This window comes from Pteropus alecto, unplaced genomic scaffold (genome assembly GCF_000325575.1).
Source record: "Pteropus alecto unplaced genomic scaffold, ASM32557v1 scaffold177, whole genome shotgun sequence".
Classification (NCBI taxonomy): Eukaryota; Metazoa; Chordata; class Mammalia; order Chiroptera; family Pteropodidae; genus Pteropus; species Pteropus alecto.
Genome location: NW_006442207.1, coordinates 12,078,970 through 12,091,584, shown reverse-complemented (window position 1 = coordinate 12,091,584; position 12,615 = coordinate 12,078,970). Strand labels below are relative to the sequence as shown.

Genomic DNA, 12,615 nt, shown 5'->3' with positions numbered 1-12,615 from the left:
TTTTCCGCGCAGCCTCCAGCCCCGGGCGGTCCCGGGAACTGCAGAAGAACAGCCGATGACGCAGACTCACTTTCCCCCTGGGAACCCGAATGGGCTGAAGGAGGAGACAAAGCCTCTCTTTGCAGGTCCCCACTCTAACTGGAAAAAAAGGGGCTTCGCCCTTGGGAGCTCCGGGATGCGGATGGGAGTACAGGACACTTCCCAGAAAACCCTAATCTCCCAGTGGGTCAAAAGGGGCTAGAAGGACAGAGACAAGGGACGCGACAGAGTCGGTGGCGTCCGGATGGCAAACCCCAGTCGTTTAGGCACCCCTCTACTCAAGTCACTTCCAAATCAGATGATTCTTGGGGGGAAGGGTTTACTGTGGACAGGGGGCGACTCCTACGCAAATAACTCTCCCTGCGCCCTAGGTCCGCCGCGCGCGCAGCTGCGGTAGTCATTGCGCTTCCCCGCCCCGGATCCTGGACGCCCCCCTTCCTTATCTCCGTCAGGCCCAGAGAGGAGCTCCGCCCCCAACGCGCCGCCCCAGCCCCAGCGCCTTAAAACCCGGTGCACACCGCCCCGCTGCGCCCCGCCCGGCACACCTCACCTCTCCTTTGTATCTCCAGCCGCAGCCGCTCTCCCAGCCCCGGTACCGGCACCATGAGCTTCGGCTCGGAGCACTACCTGTGCGGCCCCTCCTCCTACCGCAAGGTGTTCGGAGACAGCTCTCGCCTGTCCTCGCGCCTCTCCGGGGCCGGAGGCGCGGGCAGCTACCGCTCGCAGTCGCTGTCCCGCTGCACCGTGGCCTCCTCGGCCGCCTGCTCCTCGGCCTCGTCGCTCGGCCTGGGCCTGGCCTACCGCAGGCCTCCGGCGTCCGACGGGCTGGACCTGAGCCAGGCGGCGGCGCGCACCAACGAGTACAAGATCATCCGCACTAACGAAAAGGAGCAGCTGCAGGGCCTCAACGACCGCTTCGCTGTGTTTATCGAGAAGGTGCACCAGCTGGAGACGCAGAACCGTGCGCTTGAAGCCGAGCTGGCGGCGCTGCGGCAGCGCCACGCCGAGCCGTCGCGCGTTGGCGAGCTCTTCCAGCGCGAGCTGCGCGAGCTGCGCGCGCAGCTGGAGGAGGCCAGCTCCGCTCGCGCTCAGGCCCTGCTGGAGCGCGACGGGCTGGCTGAGGAGGTGCAGCGGCTGCGGGCGCGCTGCGAGGAGGAGAGCCGTGGGCGCGAAGGCGCGGAACGCGCCTTGAAGGCGCAGCAGCGCGACGTGGACGGCGCCACGCTGGCCCGCCTGGACCTAGAGAAGAAGGTAGAGTCGCTTCTGGATGAGCTGGCCTTCGTGCGCCAGGTGCACGACGAAGAGGTGGCCGAGCTGCTCGCCACGCTGCAGGCGTCTTCTCAGGCTGCAGCCGAGGTGGACGTGGCTGTGGCTAAACCAGACCTGAGTTCGGCGCTGAGGGAGATCCGCGCCCAGTATGAGTCCCTGGCCGCCAAGAACCTGCAGTCAGCCGAGGAGTGGTACAAGTCCAAGTTTGCCAACCTGAACGAGCAGGCGGCGCGCAGCACCGAGGCCATCCGGGCCAGCCGTGAAGAGATTCACGAGTACCGGCGCCAGCTGCAAGCACGCACCATCGAGATTGAGGGCCTGCGTGGAGCCAACGAGTCCCTGGAGAGGCAGATCCTGGAGCTGGAGGAGCGACACAGTGCCGAAGTGGCTAGCTACCAGGTAAGGGCTGGTGCGCCGCATAGGGTGGGGCGCCTTGTCCTCTCCCGCGCAGACCTAAGCTTTCCCCGCACAATTGGGGCCCTAGGAACTGAGGGGAGGGGAGGGGAAGAGAGGGAAAGTGAGGGGAGAGAAGAGCCCCGACTGAAGGTGTTGAGAAACAAAAATCCCTGGAGTCTCCACTGATAATTTTTGGGCCCTGGACGTTTCATGTACATCCCTGTCCAAGCCTTTCTAACAAAGAAGCCCTTAGCTTCTCTTCTTCAGAGTCCGAAAGCCTAACTCATTCCTACCCCTGAGCAAGTGGGAATAGACACACTGGCGACTTGAAAAACAGACCCCTCCCCAAAGTAGTTCTGAGCCCAAAGAGGGTGTGTTATATTCTCTCCATGGTTCGTGGTGCTGTCTCGGCTGTCTGTCTTCTTTTGTTGGCTTCTGTGCGCCCTGGAATTGATATTTATAGACTATGGTCTGCCTTAGGGTTGGGGGAAGAATGCTGGACTGAACTGGGAAGAGTTCTACCCCATTTCCTTGACTTTTGTCCTCAAAGGAGTAGAAATTGGGAGCCAAAGAGCTGGGCGATTGGGCTAGCATAACTGCCCTGCTCTTGCTCTACCTCCTCCCTAACACACACCCAACACACACTCAACACACACACACACACACACACACACACACACGGTTCCCTTGTCCACCGACTCATATTTTTCCCTAAAGAAAGGTTTACACGGGTTAGCAAAGATTGGTCGGGCGCTGTCCTTGGTGCTGATCTCGAGTTCCTCCCATCTCAGAAATTTCTCTCCTGTCTCATGTCCCAGTTATGACTCTCTAGGCAATTAACTGCTTTGATTTTTTTTTTCCCCGCAACACCAACACATCGGTCTTGGCTACCTGCAATCAAAGGTCACCTCGTGGGCAGCATCAATTTTCACTTTCATGGATGGCTTAACACTTAACAAAACCACTTAATTTGCTCCGCAGCTATAAGGTCTCACTTGAAAATGCCCGTTTTCTTAATGTTTTTTTCCAGTCTAAGTGCATGTGCTAAATCACAGAGATGGGTTTTATCTTTGTTATAGGCCAGCTATTTTTTTCATCTTTGCCTATTCTCTGAACTCCTGTGTTTGGCTCTTTCTTCCTTTTTTCTCCAAACAAAGGCCACTGCATCTTTAGGTTTACTATATAGAACATTCTGGGCTTATGACCACAAGGGCACAGAGGCAGGAGAAAAGTGTAGAAAATAATCTAAATAGCATGGTTCAGTTTTCAAGGTACCATAATTCAGAAACTTGCAATAATTAATTCTAGCCAAGATTGAAATTTACATTTGATAGAATTAATAGGGTTTTTGGGGACCTTGTTGCTTCCTAACTGGTCGTGACTGAGAGGACTGTCACCCATCATTCTTAATAAAATACAAGAAAGAAGTAAAACCTCAAAAGTATGATTTTTGTCTGGAGGTAAAGAATTATGATTGGTGTGCAGGTATTTGCTGTTCATTATAAATGACTTCCTTTGATGAAGGAGGAAAGCTTGCTTGGACTATTTGTTTTGGTTAGTTTGGAATTTTAGTACTGTTCAATTAAGACTTCTATTTTGCTTCAAAATCTGTAATTTGAACTCTTCACTGTGTGGCCTTGCACCTAGAAGGCCTGAATTGATCACATTGAGTTAATTGAGACTTCATGTTTTCTTTTAGAGGTCTCAAAGGATTAGCTAGGTAGTTTTCTGAAGGGCTAGCCCAATATTTCTATCAAAAAGGTAATTTACCTATAACTGCCATCTGAATTGGGCTTTGCCATATCATGTTTGCTTGTTATAGCCCCTATATTCTAGGATGTGGTGACAATATTGTCTTTCTTGTTTTGTTTGTATTAAAAGGTTTTTAATGTCAGAAAATAGTACAGTCATCTAGACATAGTCTACAAGAAAAAAAAAACCAACAGAAACTGCAGCATGTCTGCAGCTCTGCAGAACTGCCCCCCATCAGGTTTAGCCTTTGATGACTCAGTGGACCTGCTGATGGAGTGGAAGAAATCAGACAATGAAGAGCTAATTCCTACCCCTTGGGACCTAAGGCTGAGGAGGGGCTCACATCCTCACCTTCGGATCCTGAAAGCCTGAAGTCACAAAGGTGTCCTCTAGCTATTTTCTCCATAGTGAGATTCGGCCATTGTTTTCTAGCCCTTTCATTTCCTCTGCAGTCCCCTTTCACTGCAGTAACTGGGAGGCTGTTCTCTTTCTTCTGCTTCAGTGAGTGGTAGGCCCATTTCCTTTGCAAGCTTGCCACCTTCGAAGAGGCAGAGCAAGGCCCTGTTAAAGTCACGTTTTCCCTGCCCCAGAGAGCTGACAGCCTGTTTGAGGAGAGAAAGCTTATTACACTTTGAAAGGGCAAAAAATGATTCAAAGTGACATAGTAAGTACACAGTGATGCATGGGAAGTCCACATCGGGCAACAGGAAAAATTATGAAGAGCTAGGGCTTTTGTCTGCAAAAGCCAAATGCAGCCACCCTCTTTGGATGAAGCTTTTTCTATTTCTAAACCAGGGTGATTCGGATTCCTGCATAGTTCCTTCACCACCATTAGAGTCCCCAAGCTGTTTGAGGACATTTTTGAAGAGTACTGGGGCTCAGGCCTTGTACCATGGTCAGTCTTGGAAAGCTGAAGCTTTCCTTGAAAGACCTTGCTGAAGAACCAAGATCACCATTAGTTAATGCTCTCCAGGGAGAGGAGCCAATTCTGCCCTCTTCTCTCCAATATAAGATTGGAATACAATCTAATTAAATAGCAAGAAGGGGCTGGTCCCTTGGAGATTGGGGATGGCAGTGCCCGCATATAAATCTATAGCTTGATAGAGCCATTTCTGAAATTAGAATTCAAGAAAAAAGCTACATTTAGTCTTTAACTCTTCCATGCGCTTTTTGTCTAGTTTTGTTCTTGCCCTTCTCTACCTCACTGTATTACTTACTGTCACTTGAGCCACCATGATAGCTCCTTTACAAAAATAAATTGAAACTAGTGGTTCCTAAATCCATTGACACACCAAGGTCACTTGAAGGCTTAAAAAAAAGATTCTCAAGCCTACTCCTGAAAATATGGACTCAGTAGTTTGCAGGTGTGGCCCAGGGATAAGCATTTTCAATAAAAATGCTGCATCCTGTTGTTCCTCAGATTGATTTTGGGGTGCACTGACCTAAATTACATTTCCCAGTGTAAAGCAGCTCATATAATGAAAGATTTTAAAGTATGGTAGCGAGGAAAATGTGGGGATGAAACAAAGACAGGAAGGGGAAAGAGGCATACAGGTGGATCACATATAAAAATCTCCCCACCTAGGTTTATTGTGCAGAGCTGTAACTTGAGATGGCTGCACTCGCTGCTGTCACCTGGGTGAGGGCCCCCAAAAGTGATGAAATGGACAGCACTGTTTGCTGCTCCTCTTCACTGCAGATGCTAGATGGCCAGTTCTTTCTCTTACTCCCAGCCCACATCCTTCAAACCCCATGCTTAGCACCTGTTTTATCTACTCCAGGAAAGACCCCAGCTGGAGCTGGGAGTGCCTCTCTCCCATCCCCTCAGGCTAAGCCAGCAGCAGCTGTGTACTTGGGGGAGGGGCAGACTGCAGCGCTCTGCTCAGATTTCGAGCAGGAAGCCATCTTTGGCAGAGCTTTTGAAGGGCGAGGCAAGACACACTGGTGTGGGGAAAACAAAGAGCACAAACAAAGAGACTAGACATTGAAGAGCAGTGATCAGCAGTCGGCACAATTCCTTTCAAAAGGAGCAAAGTCATGCTTTTTGTCTACCCCGATTCATAAAATAGATGTGAAATGTGCAACATAAAAGTTCAAGGAAATCTCATCTATCTAGAACTCAGTTCCCAACAACCTCTTATTCAGAAAACATCTGTGAAACAAAAATAGTTTTTTAAAAGGACCTAATAATTAACCTGCTGATGAGATAAAACATCTGTTTCTAAATCACACATTAGGAAGTTGGCCCTTCTGATGCTCAGCCTATTCATTTTTACCTTACATGATTCTAAAGCATTCTGTTGTTTAGATTTCAAGTCTGCAGCAAGATAAAGAAGAGGGACCACTAGAGTCAGGCATTTCAAGAAGGAGTAGCAGCAAATCAGTTCTTTTAGGACAAAGAAAACAGAAGAGTAGCAAACACTTAATTCAAATACAGCTCTTTGGGGCCATTTAGGGTAGAAATAAACAGTCTAATATACCTCAGTTGACCTAAAAGATAAAAGACATCACAGAATTATAGAAAAATAATCATAATCTGTAGTTGCTGAGAAAGGTTGCATTATGTATATTTAATGTCCTAATTAAGAGTGGTACAAGCCATTTCCACAAACTTTTTATTCAAAATTGTTATTTAAAACTAGTGCTTTAAGAGATATATCTCTGACTAGCAATATTAAGGTTATATTATACACTGCTTTCCTGAGTAATCCAAGGGCTTATAGAGAGGGTCCATGATTAATTTGTCCGTACAATTAAAAGGATACAGAGTCACATGGTATATAGTAACAATAATAAAAATCACAAACATTTACTGAGTAGACAAGTGCTGTTCTAATGCCTATTATCTAATAGAAAATGGAAGCATATAATAATGTGAGGTGCATTAAATTGGAATTCCAATTTGAGGATCTCAGAACACCTCAGTAAAGAAAAAACATTGTAATTTTTCATACACAGAAACGGAAGTTTTGAAGAAACTATAATAAAGAAAACTGACCAAGGTATGTTAGTTACTAGGGCAGGGCAAGAAATGGAACCCAAAGATCCTGATGAAATCCTCTTTTTCTGGTATAGTATTTTTCCTGCTCCTTTGCATAATGAGAATACTTTCTCTTCTTTTTCCTCCACCCTAGACTCTTTTTCCTTTTAACAGAGTAATACTGATTTCTTACCCCTGATGCATCACTAGTAGACTTGCTTATAAGGTTAGTTTAACCTCAAAGAGCAACCACCAATTACAGTTTCTTGGAAAAAATTCCTTTTAAGCCCTCATGATCTCAACATACTTTGGAATATTTCTATCACTGTCCAGTATAATATGTATTTTTCCCACAGCTTATCAATCCTTGTTCTGTACCCATCAATTGATTGAGTCTCTCCTTTGCCATGTTCCTGTCAATATTTATAGAATAGGTAGGTGGTATGAATTTTAATTATTTATGCAGATTCTCGATTTGGAAGTTTATACACCCTCCCTTTCACTGTGGCTTTATCCTCACAGGGAGTTACAAGGGCCCCTCAGCACTTACCTCCTTGAGGTTTCTGATATATTTATCTGCATCACTATTTCATAAAAATAACCCTCAGTCACTATGCTCTTCATGTTGACAAAGTTCCAACTGAATTATATGCGTTATTTTTTCATACCTTTTCAGGCCATAAAAAAAGAAGTCCTGATGTAGCATCATTCATTCATTCAACAATTATTCCCTGAGCATCTACAGCGTACATTGTGCTAGGCTGTGGCTTCCAGGAGTGAACTAGACAGAAAGGGTCCTGCTTCCATGTAAATTACATTCTAGAGCAGTAGTCCTCTAACAGGAGTGATTTGCCCCCAAGGGATGTTTAGCACTGTCTGGAGACACTTGGTCGTCACAGCTGAAAGGGAGGGTGTGTGCTACTGGCATCTAGTGGGTAGAGGTAAGGGATGCTGCTAAACATCCTAAAAGTCACAGGACAGCCCCCACAATGAAGCATTATCCAGCTCAAAATGTCAATAATACCAAGGTTGAAAAACCCTGTTACAGAAGAAAGTGACAAAATAAACTAGTAAATGAAAAAATTTCAGATAGATAACAGCTAAGAGCAGAGTGGCCACTTTCAAGTGGGTGCATTTTTCTAATTAGTCCTCCCACTGGAGGTCCCTTTTTCCATTCTGCACAGCCTTCCTTCATGGGTTAGCAGCTGCCCTGGCTTGAGGTAAAATAATGTGCCAGACTGGTGTGGAGAGGGTACTTAAAGTGGATGCCAAGAAGACCTATCTGAGTAGAGGACATTTGAACCGAGTCTTATATGACATGGAGTTGGTTCAGTCATGTAAAGACCCACTCCTGATCATTCCACATAGAGGAAACAGCTGGCCTAAAGGGCCTGGGACAGCAATTTGGTACGTTTAAGGATCAAAAGGACGAGGTAGCTGAAACATGTTGAGCAAGGGGGAGAATATAGCCCATGCTGGGGAGTTTGGACTTTATTCCGAAGGCGTTGGAAGATTTTAAGCAAGTAAACAATAGGATTTGCTGTGTTTTTAAAAGATTCTCTAGCTGCTCCAGAATCACAAATGTAACACTATTTTTCTTCCATGCCTGGGTTTGTTTGCACCTGGAAGAATTTGGACCAAAACTATTACATAAATCTCATTTCTTTTAAAAATATTTTATAATTTCAATCTGCCATGTGGATACACTCTGTGGAGTGTGTCTACTTCCTCTTTACTGTTGCATAAAATACTTTCAGTAAACTGATTAAGTAGCAGACTTCAGGAAACCATCAAAACAAATGGAGGCAGAGAAGACTTGCTGTCCTCTCTGCTTTCCACAGTTGGAATTTTCTGAATCTAAGCTCCTAACCAGAGGCTTTGGGTTTTGAAAAGGTCATGCAACAAGCAAGTTATTAAGCAACAATACAACAAGCAAGGGAAGGATGGTAAGTAAAAAAGAAAAGAAAAGAAAAGAAAATATCTAAAATATCTCCTTAGTGTTGAGAACCATATGCCCTCTGGTAGAAGTTCCCAACCCTCGCCATGCATCCAAATCTCCTGGGGACCTTTATGAAAAAATTCAGTTGCTGGGACCCCAACTTAAAACAAATGAATCAGAATCTGGGCTGGGGCTGAAGGGTAGGCCTCGGGTGTTTTAATGTGTAGTCAGGGTTGAGAATTCTTGCCTTGTGGAAATCTCAGTGAACTTCAGCTGGTTTAGCCTAAATATGTCACTTTTCAGGATAGCATTGGGCAACTGGAGAATGATCTGAGAAACACCAAGAGTGAAATGGCACGCCACCTTCGGGAATACCAGGACTTGCTCAATGTCAAAATGGCTCTTGACATTGAGATAGCGGCTTACAGGTACTTTAAAGTGCATGCTCACCCAAGCAGATGCAGTCAGCTGGGGCACTACCCAAATTAGTGGTTCTAGTCTCTCCGATTTCTGATGGGGGAGAGGGGATGGGGAAAGAAATCACTGGCTCCTTCCAGGTGAGCCGACTTCTTTGTCCCTCAACTTTATTATCTCCCAGCTTCACCTTGCTAGTCCTGGAGTATTTTACTTTCCTCTGCTAGGATTTAAGGGGATAATGTGAGTACACAGAGGTTGAAATAAACCCATCAGACTCTAACTTTAAAAATAGAGTTTGTACAACCTAGAAAGTCCTAGTAGGTAAGATATCCCCAATTCCTACTCAAGGCAGTATTAAGTGAACATTTACCTTAAAAACGAAAGTAAGCACAACATTATTTTTTTTCACTGATGATTATGAGGTAGGCATGCTATTAATTAGATACTGCATATAGATAATCAAGTTATATTATTCCTAGTTTTCAGATAAGGACACTTGAACCACGGACTATGTAAGCTGCTCATAGTCACAGTGCTGGTTAATGGAAGAGCTCAGATTCAACCCCAGATCTGTCTGAGCATTTTTTTCTTTGTTCTTTACGCTATGTATACTACTTCTAAACAAAGCTGCAAGAGTATTTGATAGTGTCTTGAGTTTCTAATTTTAAAGAAAGGATGATAAAAACTATTAGTTACAAGAAACAAGGTATCAGGGATACTCTGGTATGATGCTGTTTAGGCCAGGTTAAGAAAAAGTCTAGGATCTGAAACAGGTTCATTCACTGGTCTTTGCTATTGCTGGTTCCATTCCCTTTGTACTCCTATACATTGGAAAAATACAGATCTCAAGTTCAGGCTGAATTAGGCAGCTCTTTCTTCCTCTGTCAACTTCTCACTTCCTTACCCCAATTGCCCTTGGGGTGTTAATTAGCAAAATTACTTTTCCCTAGAGCTTTATAGACTCTAAGTGCCAAAAATGGGTGTGATCAGGCCAAGGGGAATTGTAGGTTTTCCCTTTGTTAATACATTTGTGACTAGGATAGGTTTCCCTTTGACAGTGCTTTAAACGCACATGGTGCTGAAGATGTGTGAGTGTGTGTGTTGTGTATGAGTGTGCATGCATATACATGCTGGATAACTTCCAGTCTTTGAGCCTTGAAATTCAATATTTATCGGTCTCAATCTCATGAGTAAAGTACAATCTTACAGAATCTTTCTAAAATGAATAAGAGCTGCAGAGTTAAGTCCTTTTTCAAAAGTTGCAAGTTGGCTTCCTGAGAGTTTTTCTCTATTCAATTTACAGGAAACTGCTAGAAGGCGAAGAGACCCGTTTTAGCACCAGCGGATCAAGCGTTTCAGGGCTGAATCTACTTCACAACCCAGGTTATCTGCTCCCACCTAGAATCCTCAGTTCTACAACCTCTAAAGTCTCATCCACTGGGCTGTCTCTTAAAAAAGAGGAGGAGGAGGAGGAGGAGGAAGAGGAGGCTTCTAAGGTGGCCTCTAAGAAAACCTCCCAGATAGGGGAAAGTTTTGAAGAAATAGTGGAGGAGACAGTAATATCTACTAAGAAAACCGAGAAATCAAATATAGAAGAAAGTACCATTTCAAGCCAAAAAATATAATTCTGTTATTTAAAAAAAGTTAATGCTTAAGAGGGGAAAATATGCATCTGACTTGTTAAACAGCCTATTCCTGAACCAAAACACCTGTCACTACTGTAAAATGTCTTCAAGGCTTCTGTCTCATATTTAGCATTAAATACTTACTTTCTCTAACAAGAAAACCACCCCGTAGATTGGAGCAAACTGCAGTCCTAGAGCCATCACAGAGCATTATCTAAGAACACAGCTTTCTCTCTTAAAGCTCAGGCTTTACAGTGATAGATGATTTAGGTACAGAGGAAGTAGAAACTAAGGTGCTAAATCTGCGATCATCATTTGCTGTGAATTGAAATCAACACCTATATTTACTCACTAAAACCAGCCATTACCCAGCTATAAAATCTCACTCTAGATACCTAAAATATAAGATCACTGCCAAAGATAAACCAATGGTCACCCCCTGACACCACTCTGATAACACTGTTTCACAAACGATAGGTGTTTGTTTAATGGAAAATTTTCTGCCCACCCTGCTCAATTCTATATATCCTTTCTTCCATTCAGGAAAAGGAAACAAAAGGCTAGTGTGGTATTCTTCCCTTTTAAACACATTTAAGTTCTTCTTAAAAGAACTTATCCCTTTTAGCTCTCTTTGCTCGATGGGTAAAATTAGATGCATGTTGACCATTTCTATGATTCGTGTAATGATTTCACCCTGCCCATTTCATATCTTTCTAATACTGTAGGTTAAAAAAATGGCAGTGATGTTTTAAGGGTTGCCCCCAACAAATAAAATAATGAAAAGAACCCCTAGATTTTAGGCTTTCGACTTATCAAATCCATTTAATTAGGGGAAAAATCCTACTCAATTAAGAATGTAGCTTTTCACTTTAATGTTAGAAACACAGTAATAGTTATCCCAAGCTGTGATTAAGCTGACCTTAGATTTAGTAGTATAAATTAGAAGAGGTGAGTATTTGTATGAATGGAAAAAGTGAAGGTCTCATTTATCTGTGTCAGTTCGTTTGTGGTGATATAGAATCACTTGTTTCATGCCCTTACCCTTAGACAGAACTCACGTATTCCCCTTCTCTCGAGTCTAGGTCCTAAAGAGGCCTTGTTTTCACTTTCCTATGCCTTGTAAGAGTGCTAAGTGTAGATTATGTTATCAGCAGGACACAATGCTACTGCCCCAAAGCAAAATAAGTCACTTCTGGTCAATCAACACCACCAGCAATTATAAAAAAGAAATCTTTTCTCTTTTGTAAAAGAGTCTTGCCCAACAGTTTCCCATTGCTCCATTGTTGGAGGGGTCTCCCTTCCCTGCTGGGGAGGAAGACACTCAAACCGCAGAAAGGGCCTACTTGCTCCTCACATGCTAGGAAGTAGATTCTCGAGCATCACCTTTTCATCTGCCCAGCTGTGTAGTAGCTGCATTGCCCAGTCTTCCATGTGTGCCAAGTTTGATGCAGGATTAATCCTCTGCCAGCAGTCACTTCCAGCAGAGCTAAAGAGCTGCCATGTCTCTGTCACACTTCTCCATTAAGAGCTCTGTGGTGATAAGGATGTGATGCTTTTACTGAACTTTCTTATCCTTGCACATGCTTCCATAGTTCAAGGAACTTGAAAGATACTTTTCTCTTCTTCCTTCCCCTCACTCCATCACTGTCTTTACTCCCCACATTTATTGTAAAACATCAGTAAAATAAGAATTAAAAGTCACATGAATCCCACCAACATAACTTGTGTTCTGTAGTTTCTGCTGCTTTAACTGAGAGAAGCACTGTTTTGGTTCAGTAAGACAGCTGCACCCCAAATAATTCAGAAATTGTATGTTCCCTGTTCTGCACCTCCACATTTAGCTTCCTCTTACCCTCCCCCACAAAAACTTGGGGCTATAGTCTGTGTTTGTTTCAGATGTCTGGTCAGAAATACATAACACACTAAAGAGTTCATGGTAGGGAGTGGGGAAATCAAATCAATTGAATGATTAAAGACAATGCATTCTGTGCCTGGACAATGATTTAACTAACTCAACTTGGTGAACATTTCCGAGAATGAACTGGTATAAGGCATATGATAAAAGTTCTTCAAAAACAATAATAATCTTTACTTTCTTTGAAAATGGGGTTATACTCCTGCAAAACCCAGATACTTAGGTAAAACGTGGGCTACAGTAATAGAATTTTCCTCTACTGTAATGATTCATAACCTCTTTT

General features: G+C 44.1%; 1 protein-coding gene across 1 annotated transcript; it reads left to right on the top strand.

Moving 5' to 3' along the window:
- Positions 1–515: 515 nt before the first annotated feature.
- INA (internexin neuronal intermediate filament protein alpha) lies at positions 516–12,138 on the top strand. The gene is made up of 3 exons (XM_006920896.2): positions 516–1,707; positions 8,679–8,803; positions 10,096–12,138. The coding sequence occupies exons 1-3, from the start codon at positions 643–645 to the stop codon at positions 10,415–10,417; spliced, it is 1,512 nt and encodes a 503-aa protein (XP_006920958.1). The 5' UTR covers positions 516–642; the 3' UTR covers positions 10,418–12,138.
- Positions 12,139–12,615: the final 477 nt, after the last annotated feature.

Excerpts from the sequence above, each read along its gene's own strand:
- INA (XM_006920896.2), top strand. The coding sequence starts at position 643 with ATGAGCTTCGGCTCGGAGCACTACCTGTGCGGCCCCTCCTCCTACCGC. Across the intron at positions 1,708-8,678 it reads CCGAAGTGGCTAGCTACCAG|GATAGCATTGGGCAACTGGA; the intron begins GTAAGGGCTGGT and ends GTCACTTTTCAG. Across the intron at positions 8,804-10,095 it reads ATTGAGATAGCGGCTTACAG|GAAACTGCTAGAAGGCGAAG; the intron begins GTACTTTAAAGT and ends TTCAATTTACAG.